The 19,123-nt window shown below is 44.7% G+C and overlaps 1 protein-coding gene across 1 annotated transcript in view; it reads left to right on the forward strand.

Annotated features, from left to right (window-relative positions):
• Positions 1-18,569, forward strand: part of eppk1 (epiplakin 1) — a 32,766-nt gene extending 14,197 nt beyond the window's left edge. Inside the window, exon 3 of the mRNA XM_061741257.1 lies at positions 1,881-18,569. Coding sequence (XP_061597241.1) covers positions 1,895-17,920 — 16,026 coding nt within the window. The 5' untranslated portion in view covers positions 1,881-1,894 and the 3' untranslated portion in view covers positions 17,921-18,569. The remainder of the gene's footprint in view (positions 1-1,880) is intronic.
• The last annotated feature ends 554 nt before the right edge of the window (positions 18,570-19,123 follow it).

A 19,123-nucleotide genomic window follows, 5' to 3' on the forward strand; every position in this document is an offset into this window, starting at 1 on the left:
AAATCTGTTACTTTATTTGAGAGAAAAAAAAGCTTTGAATTAACTGTTATAAGGAAAGGGTTTTGTGCAATATGTTTATGTGCCAAATAAATTGAAGTGAATCCCAGTGGGGACCCTTTTGATCATGTGCCCCCTCTTAGCCGTTTTGGCCCAAAACAATCACAAAGAGCTTTTATGCCAGCAGCTGGGCCTGGTAATGGTGTAGGTGACAAAACAATGTGTAGCCTTTGCTATCTGTTACGGTGGACGTTGCTGTTCTGGCTGCAGTAAGTAACGTACAAATTACTTGCAAATTAACAGTTTAACTGAAAAGCCAACTGTACCTCTGCATGGTGGCCAAAGATTATTGATAAGCTGTGTCTGCTAATGCTACAGTTAGCTGAATTCTAAAATCAACAGGCTTTACTACGGAAACCTGAGGCGAGAGAACAGATACCTGAGATGAAACCAGGAACATATGGAGGTTAATACGTTTTGCATGACTAAACAGTGTCTGGATGTACCGCTACATAAAATAACTTTCAACACTCACTTAGACCTCGTGGGTGTGTTGTTCTCAAGCATTTACATGAAGTGGATATCAGGGACAGAGAGCACCTGATAACTGCACAAAGACGTGTTTTTCTGTTTTGATATTGCAACCAGATGAAGGAATGAGATGAGGAAACCACATCATGATGTACATGTTGACATATACAAAAAACATTCAAATAACATTTAAATAAATAAATGCAGGCCAAGTGAGCTTCTCAGTATAGAGGGTCTGCATTGACATCACTTTCCCACTCAACCACGCCCCCTTACTCGCACTGAGTGGCAAAAATGGCTGCACCTAATGGAGAAGACGGGATAACAGCCGATTATGGGCTTAGATTAAAGGCAGTTGGACTTGACAGTGACCCGTACAGTTACCCCAAGAACCAGTGGTGCATGGACATTAATATTTGGCCACGAATCCAGTTTCCTGATATTTATATGTAGCCTACTTAATTTCTACGCCGGGGAAATACACGAAGAAAAGCTTGAAGGCATACAAAAGTCTTGACGCTTGGTCCTACTTCAAGGCAGGATTAGTTGGCGAAATTAAAGTGATGAAGACACCAAACTTTATGATTTGACTGTTTAACGTTAGCTACCCAAAAATCCAACATTACCTGATACAAAATGGGAACCACAAATCCAAGTTTCGGTACCTGGAATCCAGTTGTTTCTGCGAATTGCATTGATCCATTTGTCTCTCTTAAGCTTATTTTTCGGCAGTCTGTAAAACGATGACTCCGATTTCTTGCACAACAGCTCTTTCCCATTTTAGACGTTTTCAAGTTGCTCTAACTGAAAGTTTACGCTGCCACTCAGTGGGCGAAACCCGCTGTGAAGACGCATCTGTGATGTCATGCGCATTCCCTCTATAATGAAACTAACCCCCTTAGCTTGGACCACAATATTAATCTGAGTTTTATATCCAGCACGTTCAGTTTTTTCTTTTTTTCTTGTTTCTCTGCAGCGGTCTTCTTCAGTTTACTTTGCTTAAATGTCTAAACAGTAGCTACCACAGAAGAAGTCAGCAACTTTGCACGCAATGTTTGTTTGACAGCCGTTTTAATAAACCTACTACAACTACTTTACATCTAGTTTTCCTCAAGTTGTAGCTTGGCAAGGTTGGAGGGAAAGGGGTGTTGGGTTTTCTCGGTGATTGACATTTGTAAAACACGCCCCCTGGCTGTTATTGAAAGAGCAATTTTGGGATTTAAAGGGGTTGAGTGGAGTAGGTTCCTGCCATATGATGTGATGATGTCTATGAATGTTGGTATCATTATTATTTATTATTACTTAAAATACAAAGTATGTGGTACCCAAACTAAGTGTTTCTGTGTTAACAGCCTTTTAGATCAAGATGGAAACCAACGGTGAGCTGAGGGATAATGGCTCCTCAGAAGTCCATGGACCTGTGGCAGGCATATTTCTGGAGATGTCAAAAGAGAAGATAACCATATATAAAGCCATGAAAAAACGTCTGCTTAAGCCAGGAACAGCATTAGCCCTGCTTGAAGCACAAGCTGCAACAGTGGGCATCATTGACCCGATAAACAACCGAATACTTTCAGTTGTAGATGCTGTTACAGAGGGAATAGTTGGCCCAGAGATGAAGGAGAAACTCTTAACTGCAGGGAAAGCTGTCAGCGGTTATGTAGACCCCTACACCAATGAAATGATATCTGTATTCCAAGCCATGAAAAAAGATCTAGTGCCCAGAGATTATGGGATGAGGCTGCTGGAGGCACAGATAGCGACGCAGGGTCTGTTTGATCCTGTGGAGAAGAAAAACATCTCGGCTGATGCTGCGATTGAAAAGGGCATCTATGAGAAAGGTTTGCTCAACGACCAGATGTCAGAGCTCAAAGTGTTTTACAATCCAAGCACCCAAGAAAATCTCAACTACAAAAGCCTCTTAGGGAAATGCACCGTGGAGCCAGACACAGGCCTCTTGCTCCTTCCTGTTTGCATTGCTTTCAAAGGTCTGCGCAAGGGCATTTCCTCCACCCAACTACTTGAGTCCAAGATCATTGATGAAGAGACATTCGAGGACCTGCAGAAAGGAAAGACCACAACACAGGATGTGATGTTGATGGAAACAGTGAAAGAATACCTGGAAGGCAAAGGCAGTGTTGCGGGCATTGCCCTGCTCTCAACCAACCAGAGAATGAGTTTATATCAAGCCAAGAAGCAAGGCATACTGATGCCTGGAACAGCACTTGTCCTACTGGAGGCGCAAGCTGCAACTGGTTTCATGGTGGACCCTGTTGAAAATAAAAAGTACAACGTGGATGAAGCAGTCAGGCACAAACTTGTCGGCCCAGAATATCATGCAAAGCTGCGTTCTGCTGAGCAAGCTGTGACTGGGTACAAAGATCCATATTCAGGGGAGACTATATCCCTGTTTCAAGCAATGTCACAGGATCTCATTGTCAAAGACCATGGGATCCGACTTCTTGAAGCACAAATTGCTACAGGAGGAATAATAGACCCGATCAACAGCCACAGGCTTCCTACAGAGATTGCTTTCAAGAGAGGGTATTTCAATGAGGAAATGAATGCTATACTGGAAGATGCGGGAGATGACACCAAAGGTTTTTTTGATCCAAACACAAAGGAAAATCTAACCTATCTTCAGCTGGTGCAAAGATGTGTCACTGATCCTGTCACCGGACTGGTCCTTCTCCCTCTACATGATAAATCAGACAAGTTTAATTACAGCTTCATAGATTACCAAACTAAAATGGTTTTCAAAGAGGAGAGGGTAAATGTGACATGTGGGAGATACGCAGGAATTAAAGTATCCCTGTGGGAACTGCTGATGTCTGAATACTTTGATGAGCACCAGAGGAAAGACATCTTTCAGAAATACAAAGAGGGGAAGCTCAGAATTAGGGTGATCATTACAATGGTTCTGGAGGTCATAGAAAGGTCTGTGAAAACAACGAAAGTTATCTTTGAAGGCATCAGAGAAAATGTCACAGCCAAACAGCTTGTGGACGCTGATATCATCAGTGAGAAGGTCCTGGAGGATCTGGAAAAGGGAAAAAAGTCAGTGAAGGAAATCACAGAGGATGAAAGTGTAAACATGTACCTACAAGGGAAAAACAGCATTGCAGGTGTCTTGCTCCCAGACTCCCAGATCATGACTATCTACCAGGCCAGACAGAAGGGAAAGCTGATGCCAGGAACTGCCCTGGTTCTCCTGGAGGCTCAGGCAGCCACAGGGTTCATTATTGACCCGATTGGAAACAGGAAGTTCTCGGTGGATGATGCTGTCAAAGCAAAGATTGTGGGGGCTGATATTTGTCAGAAGCTGCGTTCAGCAGAGAGAGCAGTCACTGGATACAGAGATCCCCATGATGAAAAGATAATCTCTTTGTTCCAAGCGATGCAGAAAGACCTCATCCTAAAACACCATGGAGTTCGACTTCTGGAGGCACAAATTGCCACAGGTGGAATCATTGACCCAATCAACAGCCACCGCATCCCTGTCCATGTGGCCTATAAAAGGGGGTACTTTAATGAAGAGATGAATGAGATCCTGAGTGATCCAAGTGATGACACCAAAGGATTCTTCGACCCCAATACCCAAGAGAACCTGACATACTTGCAGCTTATGGACAGATGTGTCATGGACCCCAGTACAGGTCTGTGCCTCCTGTCTCTTAAGAGCAAGAGTAAGAGGATTAACATTGATAATTACATGCAGGAAATCTTCAAAACAACAGTAGTTACTGTCAAGTATGGCAGATTCAAGGGCAAGCACACAACATTGTGGGATCTTATCAATTCAGAGTATCTGTCTGAGGACAAACGACAGGAGTTTTTCAAGCTCTTCAGGTCCAGGAAAATCACAACAGAACAACTCACGGTCACAATTGTGGAAATCATTGAGAGTAAAGAAATAAAAGAGCAAGAAAGTCTGAAGTTTGAAGGTCTCAGAGGAGAAGTCTCCGTTGTGGATCTTCTGAAGCTTGAAATTGTGGATGAAAAGACATACAACAGTTTGGTTTCTGGAAAGATGACCTGCAATGACGTGCTGAAGATGGAGAGTGTAAGAGCCTACCTGAGAGGGACAAGCTGTGTTGCTGGACTGATACTGCAACCCTCCAATCAGAAACTAAGCATCTACGGGGCACAGAAAATGGGCATCATCTCACCTGGTACTGCCCTTTGCCTCCTTGAAGCACAAGCTGCTACAGGGTTCGTTGTTGATCCTCTGAATAATAAAAAGCTCACAGTCGAACAAGCTCTCAGAGAAAAGGTAATTGGTCCACAAATGTATGAAAAGCTTTTGTCTGCAGAGAGAGCTGTCACTGGTTACACAGATCCATACACGGGTCAAAAGATCTCACTGTTCCAAGCCCTGCAAAAGGATCTCATTGTTCAGCAGCATGGCATTCGTTTACTCGAGGCCCAGATCGCTACAGGTGGTATCATTGACCCCTTGAAGTGTCTTCACTTACCTCTGGAGGTTGCATACAGGAAGGGATATTTTGATGCAGAACTAAATCAAATCCTAACGGATCCAACAGATGACACTAAGGGCTTCTTTGACCCAAAGACACAAGACAACCTGACATACCTAGAAATGCTGAGCAGATGTGTGAAAGACAAGGAGACCGGACTTTTTCTGCTGCCACTGGGTGACAGACCAAAGGCAAAAGCAACAAAGGAGAAAACGTTTACTGACATAGAGATAAAGCAAGAGTTTGAGAAGACATGCATAAACATATCTGTAGGACACTTCTCAGGACGATCTGTTTCACTCTGGGACTTGGTCCATTCTGGGTACTTCAGTGAGGATCAGCGGCTTGAAATCATTGACAAGTACAGAAGAAAGCAGATCAGCACACAAACAATAATCACCACAGTCATTTCCATAATAGAGAAACTGGAGAAAAGTGAACCCCCTAAAATGACGATGGGCACCTCAACAACAACTACCTTCACAAAAATCACAGAGACAACAAAGTTCCAGGGAATCAGGAAAGATGTTGATGCTACTGAGCTGCTTGAATCCAAAATTATTGATGAGGACCTCTACAAAGACCTAAGAACCGGAAAAGTCACAGTGACTGAAATTAGTGAAATGGACTCAGTTCGCAAGTACCTCGAAGGCACCAACAGCATTGCCGGAGTGTATCTCCAGTCCACCAAGGAGATTCTGAGCATCTACGATGCAAAAAGCAGAGGTCTACTGACTCCTGGTACCTCTCTGGTTCTGCTGGAGGCCCAGGCTGCCACCGGCTTTGTCATCGATCCAGTCAACAACAAGAAACTTTCTGTAGAGGAAGCTGTAGATCAACAATTGGTAGGCAATGAGTGGAAGAAAAAACTGCTTTCAGCAGAAAGAGCAGTTACAGGATACAATGATCCATACACCGAGAAAACAATTTCCCTGTTCCAAGCCTTGAAAAAAGATCTCATTGTCAAGGATCATGGAATTCGTCTGCTTGAGGCACAAATTGCCACAGGAGGAATCATCGATCCAGTGTACAGTCACAGAGTGCCCGTACGGGTGGCATATCAAAGGGGATACTTTGATGAGGACATGAACCAGATCTTGTCTGACCCAGATGATGACACCAAAGGTTTCTTTGACCCCAACACTCAAGAGAACCTCACCTATTTTCAGCTGATTGAAAGGTGCATTACAGACCCCCTCACAGGCCTCAGCCTGTTGGTCATTGTGAAGAAAGGCGAGTTCTACTTCTATGTTGATGAAGCAACAAAACTCATTCTGAAATCTACAACAACAACCAAAGCAGGCGGGAAGTACAAAGGAACCACTGTGTCCCTGTGGGATCTCCTCTACTCCAGATACATCACGGAAGAGAAGAGGAGACAGCTTGTCCAACAGTACAAAGCAGGATCAATCACCATTGAAAGCTTTTTGGAAATCATCCTAACAATCATTCAGACACAGACTATGTCAACCTCATCTTCATCAGTTGTCAAATGCCAATCACAGGAAACAGGAGTAGACAGCAGCTCAACAACAACTACCACCACAACAATCACAGAGACAACAAAGTTCCAGGGAATCAGGAAAGATGTTGATGCTACTGAGCTGCTTGAATCCAAAATTATTGATGAGGACCTCTACAAAGACCTAAGAACTGGAAAAGTCACAGTAACTGAAATTAGTGAAATGGACTCGGTACGCAAGTACCTCGAAGGCACCAACAGCATTGCCGGAGTGTATCTCCAGTCCACCCGGGAGACTCTTAGCATCTACAATGCAAAAAGCAGAGGCCTACTGACTCCTGGTACCTCTCTGGTTCTGCTGGAGGCCCAGGCTGCCACCGGCTTTGTCATCGATCCAGTCAACAACAAGAAACTTTCCGTAGAGGAAGCTGTAGATCAACAAGTGGTAGGCAATGAGTGGAAGAAAAAACTGCTTTCAGCAGAAAGAGCAGTTACAGGATACAATGATCCATACACCGAGAAAACAATTTCCCTGTTCCAGGCCTTGAAAAAAGATCTCATCGTCAAGGATCACGGAATTCGTCTGCTTGAGGCACAAATTGCCACAGGAGGAATCATCGATCCAGTGTACAGTCACAGAGTGCCCGTACGGGTGGCATATCAAAGGGGATACTTTGATGAGGACATGAACCAGATCTTGTCTGACCCAGATGATGACACCAAAGGTTTCTTTGACCCCAACACTCAAGAGAACCTCACCTACCTTCAGCTGATTGAAAGGTGTATTACAGACCCCCTCACAGGCCTCAGTCTGTTGGTCATTGTGAAGAAAGGCGAGTTCTACTTCTATGTTGATGAAGCAACAAAACTCATTCTGAAATCTACAATAACAACCAAAGCAGGCGGCAAGTACAAAGGAACCACTGTGTCCCTGTGGGATCTCCTCTACTCCAGATACATCACGGAAGAGAAGAGGAGACAGCTTGTCCAACAGTACAAAGCAGGATCAATCACCATTGAAAGCTTTTTGGAAATCATCCTAACAATCATTCAGACGCAGACTACATCAACCTCATCTTCATCAGTTGTCAAATGCCAATCACAGGAAACAGGAGTAGACAGCAGCTCAACAACAACTACCACCACAACAATCACAGAGACAACAAAGTTCCAGGGAATCAGGAAAGATGTTGATGCTACTGAGCTGCTTGAATCCAAAATTATTGACGAGGACCTCTACAAAGACCTAAGAACTGGAAAAGTCACAGTGACTGAAATTAGTGAAATGGACTCGGTACGCAAGTACCTCGAGGGCACCAACAGCATTGCCGGAGTGTATCTCCAGTCCACCCGGGAGACTCTTAGCATCTACAATGCAAAAAGCAGAGGCCTACTGACTCCTGGTACCTCTCTGGTTCTGCTGGAGGCCCAGGCTGCCACCGGCTTTGTCATCGATCCAGTCAACAACAAGAAACTTTCCGTAGAGGAAGCTGTAGATCAACAAGTGGTAGGCAATGAGTGGAAGAAAAAACTGCTTTCAGCAGAAAGAGCAGTTACAGGATACAATGATCCATACACCGAGAAAACAATTTCCCTGTTCCAGGCCTTGAAAAAAGATCTCATCGTCAAGGATCATGGAATTCGTCTGCTTGAGGCACAAATTGCCACAGGAGGGATCATCGATCCAGTGTACAGTCACAGAGTGCCCGTACGGGTGGCATATCAAAGGGGATACTTTGATGAGGACATGAACCAGATCTTGTCTGACCCAGATGATGACACCAAAGGTTTCTTTGACCCCAACACTCAAGAGAACCTCACCTACCTTCAGCTGATTGAAAGGTGTATTACAGACCCCCTCACAGGCCTCAGTCTGTTGGTCATTGTGAAGAAAGGCGAGTTCTACTTCTATGTTGATGAAGCAACAAAACTCATTCTGAAATCTACAATAACAACCAAAGCAGGCGGCAAGTACAAAGGAACCACTGTGTCCCTGTGGGATCTCCTCTACTCCAGATACATCACGGAAGAGAAGAGGAGACAGCTTGTCCAACAGTACAAAGCAGGATCAATCACCATTGAAAGCTTTTTGGAAATCATCCTAACAATCATTCAGACGCAGACTACATCAACCTCATCTTCATCAGTTGTCAAATGCCAATCACAGGAAACAGGAGTAGACAGCAGCTCAACAACAACTACCACCACAACAATCACAGAGACAACAAAGTTCCAGGGAATCAGGAAAGATGTTGATGCTACTGAGCTGCTTGAATCCAAAATTATTGACGAGGACCTCTACAAAGACCTAAGAACTGGAAAAGTCACAGTGACTGAAATTAGTGAAATGGACTCGGTACGCAAGTACCTCGAGGGCACCAACAGCATTGCCGGAGTGTATCTCCAGTCCACCCGGGAGACTCTTAGCATCTACAATGCAAAAAGCAGAGGCCTACTGACTCCTGGTACCTCTCTGGTTCTGCTGGAGGCCCAGGCTGCCACCGGCTTTGTCATCGATCCAGTCAACAACAAGAAACTTTCCGTAGAGGAAGCTGTAGATCAACAAGTGGTAGGCAATGAGTGGAAGAAAAAACTGCTTTCAGCAGAAAGAGCAGTTACAGGATACAATGATCCATACACCGAGAAAACAATTTCCCTGTTCCAGGCCTTGAAAAAAGATCTCATCGTCAAGGATCACGGAATTCGTCTGCTTGAGGCACAAATTGCCACAGGAGGGATCATCGATCCAGTGTACAGTCACAGAGTGCCCGTACGGGTGGCATATCAAAGGGGATACTTTGATGAGGACATGAACCAGATCTTGTCTGACCCAGATGATGACACCAAAGGTTTCTTTGACCCCAACACTCAAGAGAACCTCACCTACCTTCAGCTGATTGAAAGGTGTATTACAGACCCCCTCACAGGCCTCAGTCTGTTGGTCATTGTGAAGAAAGGCGAGTTCTACTTCTATGTTGATGAAGCAACAAAACTCATTCTGAAATCTACAATAACAACCAAAGCAGGCGGCAAGTACAAAGGAACCACTGTGTCCCTGTGGGATCTCCTCTACTCCAGATACATCACGGAAGAGAAGAGGAGACAGCTTGTCCAACAGTACAAAGCAGGATCAATCACCATTGAAAGCTTTTTGGAAATCATCCTAACAATCATTCAGACACAGACTATGTCAACCTCATCTTCATCAGTTGTCAAATGCCAATCACAGGAAACAGGAGTAGACAGCAGCTCAACAACAACTACCACCACAACAATCACAGAGACAACAAAGTTCCAGGGAATCAGGAAAGATGTTGATGCTACTGAGCTGCTTGAATCCAAAATTATTGATGAGGACCTCTACAAAGACCTAAGAACTGGAAAAGTCACAGTAACTGAAATTAGTGAAATGGACTCGGTACGCAAGTACCTCGAGGGCACCAACAGCATTGCCGGAGTGTATCTCCAGTCCACCCGGGAGACTCTTAGCATCTACAATGCAAAAAGCAGAGGCCTACTGACTCCTGGTACCTCTCTGGTTCTGCTGGAGGCCCAGGCTGCCACCGGCTTTGTCATCGATCCAGTCAACAACAAGAAACTTTCCGTAGAGGAAGCTGTAGATCAACAAGTGGTAGGCAATGAGTGGAAGAAAAAACTGCTTTCAGCAGAAAGAGCAGTTACAGGATACAATGATCCATACACCGAGAAAACAATTTCCCTGTTCCAGGCCTTGAAAAAAGATCTCATCGTCAAGGATCACGGAATTCGTCTGCTTGAGGCACAAATTGCCACAGGAGGAATCATCGATCCAGTGTACAGTCACAGAGTGCCCGTACGGGTGGCATATCAAAGGGGATACTTTGATGAGGACATGAACCAGATCTTGTCTGACCCAGATGATGACACCAAAGGTTTCTTTGACCCCAACACTCAAGAGAACCTCACCTACCTTCAGCTGATTGAAAGGTGTATTACAGACCCCCTCACAGGCCTCAGTCTGTTGGTCATTGTGAAGAAAGGCGAGTTCTACTTCTATGTTGATGAAGCAACAAAACTCATTCTGAAATCTACAATAACAACCAAAGCAGGCGGCAAGTACAAAGGAACCACTGTGTCCCTGTGGGATCTCCTCTACTCCAGATACATCACGGAAGAGAAGAGGAGACAGCTTGTCCAACAGTACAAAGCAGGATCAATCACCATTGAAAGCTTTTTGGAAATCATCCTAACAATCATTCAGACGCAGACTACATCAACCTCATCTTCATCAGTTGTCAAATGCCAATCACAGGAAACAGGAGTAGACAGCAGCTCAACAACAACTACCACCACAACAATCACAGAGACAACAAAGTTCCAGGGAATCAGGAAAGATGTTGATGCTACTGAGCTGCTTGAATCCAAAATTATTGACGAGGACCTCTACAAAGACCTAAGAACTGGAAAAGTCACAGTGACTGAAATTAGTGAAATGGACTCGGTACGCAAGTACCTCGAGGGCACCAACAGCATTGCCGGAGTGTATCTCCAGTCCACCCGGGAGACTCTTAGCATCTACAATGCAAAAAGCAGAGGCCTACTGACTCCTGGTACCTCTCTGGTTCTGCTGGAGGCCCAGGCTGCCACCGGCTTTGTCATCGATCCAGTCAACAACAAGAAACTTTCCGTAGAGGAAGCTGTAGATCAACAAGTGGTAGGCAATGAGTGGAAGAAAAAACTGCTTTCAGCAGAAAGAGCAGTTACAGGATACAATGATCCATACACCGAGAAAACAATTTCCCTGTTCCAGGCCTTGAAAAAAGATCTCATCGTCAAGGATCACGGAATTCGTCTGCTTGAGGCACAAATTGCCACAGGAGGAATCATCGATCCAGTGTACAGTCACAGAGTGCCCGTACGGGTGGCATATCAAAGGGGATACTTTGATGAGGACATGAACCAGATCTTGTCTGACCCAGATGATGACACCAAGGGTTTCTTTGACCCCAACACTCAAGAGAACCTCACCTACCTTCAGCTGATTGAAAGGTGTATTACAGACCCCCTCACAGGCCTCAGTCTGTTGGTCATTGTGAAGAAAGGCGAGTTCTACTTCTATGTTGATGAAGCAACAAAACTCATTCTGAAATCTACAATAACAACCAAAGCAGGCGGCAAGTACAAAGGAACCACTGTGTCCCTGTGGGATCTCCTCTACTCCAGATACATCACGGAAGAGAAGAGGAGACAGCTTGTCCAACAGTACAAAGCAGGATCAATCACCATTGAAAGCTTTTTGGAAATCATCCTAACAATCATTCAGACGCAGACTACATCAACCTCATCTTCATCAGTTGTCAAATGCCAATCACAGGAAACAGGAGTAGACAGCAGCTCAACAACAACTACCACCACAACAATCACAGAGACAACAAAGTTCCAGGGAATCAGGAAAGATGTTGATGCTACTGAGCTGCTTGAATCCAAAATTATTGACGAGGACCTCTACAAAGACCTAAGAACTGGAAAAGTCACAGTGACTGAAATTAGTGAAATGGACTCGGTACGCAAGTACCTCGAGGGCACCAACAGCATTGCCGGAGTGTATCTCCAGTCCACCCGGGAGACTCTTAGCATCTACAATGCAAAAAGCAGAGGCCTACTGACTCCTGGTACCTCTCTGGTTCTGCTAGAGGCCCAGGCTGCCACCGGCTTTGTCATCGATCCAGTCAACAACAAGAAACTTTCCGTAGAGGAAGCTGTACATCAACAAGTGGTAGGCAATGAGTGGAAGAAAAAACTGCTTTCAGCTGAAAGAGCAGTTACAGGATACAATGATCCATACACCGAGAAAACAATTTCCCTGTTCCAGGCCTTGAAAAAAGATCTCATCGTCAAGGATCACGGAATTCGTCTGCTTGAGGCACAAATTGCCACAGGAGGAATCATCGATCCAGTGTACAGTCACAGAGTGCCCGTACGGGTGGCATATCAAAGGGGATACTTTGATGAGGACATGAACCAGATCTTGTCTGACCCAGATGATGACACCAAAGGTTTCTTTGACCCCAACACTCAAGAGAACCTCACCTACCTTCAGCTGATTGAAAGGTGTATTACAGACCCCCTCACAGGCCTCAGTCTGTTGGTCATTGTGAAGAAAGGCGAGTTCTACTTCTATGTTGATGAAGCAACAAAACTCATTCTGAAATCTACAATAACAACCAAAGCAGGCGGCAAGTACAAAGGAACCACTGTGTCCCTGTGGGATCTCCTCTACTCCAGATACATCACGGAAGAGAAGAGGAGACAGCTTGTCCAACAGTACAAAGCAGGATCAATCACCATTGAAAGCTTTTTGGAAATCATCCTAACAATCATTCAGACGCAGACTACATCAACCTCATCTTCATCAGTTGTCAAATGCCAATCACAGGAAACAGGAGTAGACAGCAGCTCAACAACAACTACCACCACAACAATCACAGAGACAACAAAGTTCCAGGGAATCAGGAAAGATGTTGATGCTACTGAGCTGCTTGAATCCAAAATTATTGACGAGGACCTCTACAAAGACCTAAGAACTGGAAAAGTCACAGTGACTGAAATTAGTGAAATGGACTCGGTACGCAAGTACCTCGAGGGCACCAACAGCATTGCCGGAGTGTATCTCCAGTCCACCCGGGAGACTCTTAGCATCTACAATGCAAAAAGCAGAGGCCTACTGACTCCTGGTACCTCTCTGGTTCTGCTGGAGGCCCAGGCTGCCACCGGCTTTGTCATCGATCCAGTCAACAACAAGAAACTTTCCGTAGAGGAAGCTGTACATCAACAAGTGGTAGGCAATGAGTGGAAGAAAAAACTGCTTTCAGCTGAAAGAGCAGTTACAGGATACAATGATCCATACACCGAGAAAACAATTTCCCTGTTCCAGGCCTTGAAAAAAGATCTCATCGTCAAGGATCACGGAATTCGTCTGCTTGAGGCACAAATTGCCACAGGAGGAATCATCGATCCAGTGTACAGTCACAGAGTGCCCGTACGGGTGGCATATCAAAGGGGATACTTTGATGAGGACATGAACCAGATCTTGTCTGACCCAGATGATGACACCAAAGGTTTCTTTGACCCCAACACTCAAGAGAACCTCACCTACCTTCAGCTGATTGAAAGGTGTATTACAGACCCCCTCACAGGCCTCAGTCTGTTGGTCATTGTGAAGAAAGGCGAGTTCTACTTCTATGTTGATGAAGCAACAAAACTCATTCTGAAATCTACAATAACAACCAAAGCAGGCGGCAAGTACAAAGGAACCACTGTGTCCCTGTGGGATCTCCTCTACTCCAGATACATCACGGAAGAGAAGAGGAGACAGCTTGTCCAACAGTACAAAGCAGGATCAATCACCATTGAAAGCTTTTTGGAAATCATCCTAACAATCATTCAGACGCAGACTACATCAACCTCATCTTCATCAGTTGTCAAATGCCAATCACAGGAAACAGGAGTAGACAGCAGCTCAACAACAACTACCACCACAACAATCACAGAGACAACAAAGTTCCAGGGAATCAGGAAAGATGTTGATGCTACTGAGCTGCTTGAATCCAAAATTATTGACGAGGACCTCTACAAAGACCTAAGAACTGGAAAAGTCACTGTGACTGAAATTAGTGAAATGGACTCGGTACGCAAGTACCTCGAGGGCACCAACAGCATTGCCGGAGTGTATCTCCAGTCCACCCGGGAGACTCTTAGCATCTACAATGCAAAAAGCAGAGGCCTACTGACTCCTGGTACCTCTCTGGTTCTGCTGGAGGCCCAGGCTGCCACCGGCTTTGTCATCGATCCAGTCAACAACAAGAAACTTTCCGTAGAGGAAGCTGTAGATCAACAAGTGGTAGGCAATGAGTGGAAGAAAAAACTGCTTTCAGCAGAAAGAGCAGTTACAGGATACAATGATCCATACACCGAGAAAACAATTTCCCTGTTCCAGGCCTTGAAAAAAGATCTCATCGTCAAGGATCATGGAATTCGTCTGCTTGAGGCACAAATTGCCACAGGAGGGATCATCGATCCAGTGTACAGTCACAGAGTGCCCGTACGGGTGGCATATCAAAGGGGATACTTTGATGAGGAGATGAACCAGATCTTGTCTGACCCAGATGATGACACCAAAGGTTTCTTTGACCCCAACACTCAAGAGAACCTCACATACCTTCAGCTGATTGAAAGGTGTATTACAGACCCCCTCACAGGCCTCAGTCTGTTGGTCATTGTGAAGAAAGGCGAGTTCTACTTCTATGTTGACGAAGCAACAAAACTCATTCTGAAATCTACAACAACAACCAAAGCAGGCGGGAAGTACAAAGGAACCACTGTGTCCCTGTGGGATCTCCTCTACTCCAGATACATCACGGAAGAGAAGAGGAGACAGCTTGTCCAACAGTACAAAGCAGGATCAATCACCATTAAAAGCTTTTTGGAAATCATCCTAACAATCATTCAGACGCAGACTACATCAACCTCATCTTCATCAGTTGTCAAATGCCAATCACAGGAAACAGGAGTAGACAGCAGCTCAACAACAACTACCACCACAACAATCACAGAGACAACAAAGTTCCAGGGAATCAGGAAAGATGTTGATGCTACTGAGCTGCTTGAATCCAAAATTATTGATGAGGACCTCTACAAAGACCTAAGAACTGGAAAAGTCACAGTGACTGAAATTAGTGAAATGGACTCGGTACGCAAGTACCTCGAGGGCACCAACAGCATTGCCGGAGTGTACCTCCAGTCCACCCGGGAGACTCTTAGCATCTACAATGCAAAAAGCAGAGGCCTACTGACTCCTGGTACCTCTCTGGTTCTGCTGGAGGCCCAGGCTGCCACCGGCTTTGTCATCGATCCAGTCAACAACAAGAAACTTTCCGTAGAGGAAGCTGTAGATCAACAAGTGGTTGGCAATGAGTGGAAGAAAAAACTGCTTTCAGCAGAAAGAGCAGTTACAGGATACAATGATCCATACACCGAGAAAACAATTTCCCTGTTCCAGGCCTTGAAAAAAGATCTCATCGTCAAGGATCATGGAATTCGTCTGCTTGAGGCACAAATTGCCACAGGAGGAATCATCGATCCAGTGTACAGTCACAGAGTACCCGTACGGGTGGCATATCAAAGGGGATACTTTGATGAGGACATGAACCAGATCTTGTCTGACCCAGATGATGACACCAAAGGTTTCTTTGACCCCAACACTCAAGAGAACCTCACATACCTTCAGCTGATTGAAAGGTGTATTACAGACCCCCTCACAGGCCTCAGTCTGTTGGTCATTGTGAAGAAAGGCGAGTTCTACTTCTATGTTGATGAAGCAACAAAACTCATTCTGAAATCTACAACAACAACCAAAGCAGGCGGGAAATACAAAGGAACCTCTGTGTCCCTGTGGGATCTCCTCTACTCCAGATACATCACGGAAGAGAAGAGGAGACAGCTTGTCCAACAGTACAAAGCAGGATCAATCACCATTAAAAGCTTTTTGGAAATCATCCTAACAATCATTCAGATGCAGACTACATCAACCTCATCTTCATCAGTTGTCAAATGCCAATCACAGGAAACAGGAGTAGACAGCAGCTCAACAACAACTACCACCACAACAATCACAGAGACAACAAAGTTCCAGGGAATCAGGAAAGATGTTGATGCTACTGAGCTGCTTGAATCCAAAATTATTGATGAGGACCTCTACAAAGACCTAAGAACTGGAAAAGTCACAGTGACTGAAATTAGTGAAATGGACTCGGTACGCAAGTACCTCGAGGGCACCAACAGCATTGCCGGAGTGTACCTCCAGTCCACCCGGGAGACTCTTAGCATCTACAATGCAAAAAGCAGAGGCCTACTGACTCCTGGTACCTCTCTGGTTCTGCTGGAGGCCCAGGCTGCCACCGGCTTTGTCATCGATCCAGTCAACAACAAGAAACTTTCCGTAGAGGAAGCTGTAGATCAACAAGTGGTTGGCAATGAGTGGAAGAAAAAACTGCTTTCAGCAGAAAGAGCAGTTACAGGATACAATGATCCATACACCGAGAAAACAATTTCCCTGTTCCAGGCCTTGAAAAAAGATCTCATCGTCAAGGATCATGGAATTCGTCTGCTTGAGGCACAAATTGCCACAGGAGGAATCATCGATCCAGTGTACAGTCACAGAGTACCCGTACGGGTGGCATATCAAAGGGGATACTTTGATGAGGACATGAACCAGATCTTGTCTGACCCAGATGATGACACCAAAGGTTTCTTTGACCCCAACACTCAAGAGAACCTCACATACCTTCAGCTGATTGAAAGGTGTATTACAGACCCCCTCACAGGCCTCAGTCTGTTGGTCATTGTGAAGAAAGGCGAGTTCTACTTCTATGTTGATGAAGCAACAAAACTCATTCTGAAATCTACAACAACAACCAAAGCAGGCGGGAAATACAAAGGAACCTCTGTGTCCCTGTGGGATCTCCTCTACTCCAGATACATCACGGAAGAGAAGAGGAGACAGCTTGTCCAACAGTACAAAGCAGGATCAATCACCATTAAAAGCTTTTTGGAAATCATCCTAACAATCATTCAGACGCAGACTACATCAACCTCATCTTCATCAGTTGTCAAATGCCAATCACAGGAAACAGGAGTAGACAGCAGCTCAACAACAACTACCACCACAACAATCACAGAGACAACAAAGTTCCAGGGAATCAGGAAAGATGTTGATGCTACTGAGCTGCTTGAATCCAAAATTATTGATGAGAGCCTCTACAAAGACCTAAGAACTGGGAAAGTAACAGTGACTGAAATTAGTGAATTGGACTCGGTACGCAAGTACCTCAAGGGCACCAACAGCATTGCCGGAGTGTATCTCCAGTCCACCCGGGAGCCTCTTAGCATCTACAATGCAAAAAGCAGAGGCCTACTGACTCCTGGTACCTCTCTGGTTCTGCTGGAGGCCCAGGCTGCCACCGGCTTTGTCATCGATCCAGTCAACAACAAGAAACTTTCCGTAGAGGAAGCTGTAGATCAACAATTGGTTGGCAATGAGTGGAAGAAAAAACTGCTTTCAGCAGAAAGAGCAGTTACAGGATACAATGATCCATACACCGGAAAAACAATTTCCCTGTTCCAGGCCTTGAAAAAAGATCTCATCGTAAAGGATCATGGAATTCGTCTGCTTGAGGCACAAATTGCCACAGGAGGGATCATCGATCCAGTGTACAGTCACAGAGTGCCCGTACGGGTGGCATATCAAAGGGGATACTTTGATGAGGACATGAACCAGATCTTGTCTGACGCAGATGATGACACCAAAGGTTTCTTTGACCCGAACACTCAAGAGAACCTCACCTATCTTCAGCTGATTGAAAGGTGTATTACAGACCCCCTCACAGGCCTCAGTTTACTCCCACTGAACAAATGAATGTTTTCGTATCAAATACAGTATTAGCACTATGTTTTTCCTTTACTATGAAAAAATCCATGTCTTTTTAATGCTTCAGCCATTGGAAAGCATATATTTTGAGTTAATGCGAAAAGAAAAAGAAAATAAATAAAAAAAAAGTTGCACTGAGTTAGCTGAAACCCTTTCAGAAGAAAACAATATGTTGGTTGTGACTAAGTTGTGACTAAGACTACTCTTCTTCTACAGGTCTAATCTGTAGTTTAGTATCCTGTCTACTGAATGTCCTGTTTTAAACACATATACCTGTAATTGTATCTGTTATTTTAATGTTATTGTGGGTTTGGTTATGGTTCTGATTTAATTAGATGCACTTTATCTGCTCTCACTTAATAATACTGCTTCATGATTGTTGATTTGGAAAAAGGGAACCCTGTCGCTTTGTTTTTATGGGTTTTCTTCTCATCATGTGACCCAGTGATGAGGTGGGATGTGAACTTTAATATGGCTTTTTTATTGTAAAGACATTTGATTCAACATGTTTGAAATAATTGCTCTTGATGTGTCGTCATAAACAGCCATGAAAAGTTGCTTCGTCACATGAAAATCTTCCATATCATCATAACAGCCTGCAATACATATAATTCACTAATAAAACAAATCAAATCGACACAGAGTGGAATGTTTTGTTTTTTTAATTAAACCTTACCAGCCAATGTTTGAATGTGAGATCCATCTGACTGAAAAACAGGCCCCATATGAGACTGTCCAGGGTTTCCACAGGGTGTCTACAGGTTTGACGGAGGTAAATTTAATACTTTTCAATACCAATTTCAAACAAAATTTAAAGGAGCCGTCTGTAAGAAATGGCCAAAACTGGTACTGCAGTCACTTTCAAAATATTGTTGAGCGGCGTGTACCCTCCCCCTCCTCCCCCCGACCAGAGGTTGCCAGGTAGGCTGCAGAATGCAGCAGGAACGTAGGCTGCCATGGCTGCGATAATTAGAGCCGAGCTGGCAACCCGGATGCCGAAACAATACTGACTTGGTGATTGGGAGATAGGTGGAGGGTGGAGCTTCAGAAACAATACTGACTTGGTGATTGGGAGATAGGTGGAGGGTGGAGCTTCAGAAACAATACTGACTTGGTGATTGGGAGATAGGTGGAGGTTGGAGCTTCAGAAACAATACTGACTTGGTGATTGGGAGATGGGTGGAGGGTGGA

This window comes from Cololabis saira, chromosome 15 (genome assembly GCF_033807715.1).
Source record: "Cololabis saira isolate AMF1-May2022 chromosome 15, fColSai1.1, whole genome shotgun sequence".
In the NCBI taxonomy this organism is placed as follows: domain Eukaryota; kingdom Metazoa; phylum Chordata; class Actinopteri; order Beloniformes; family Belonidae; genus Cololabis; species Cololabis saira.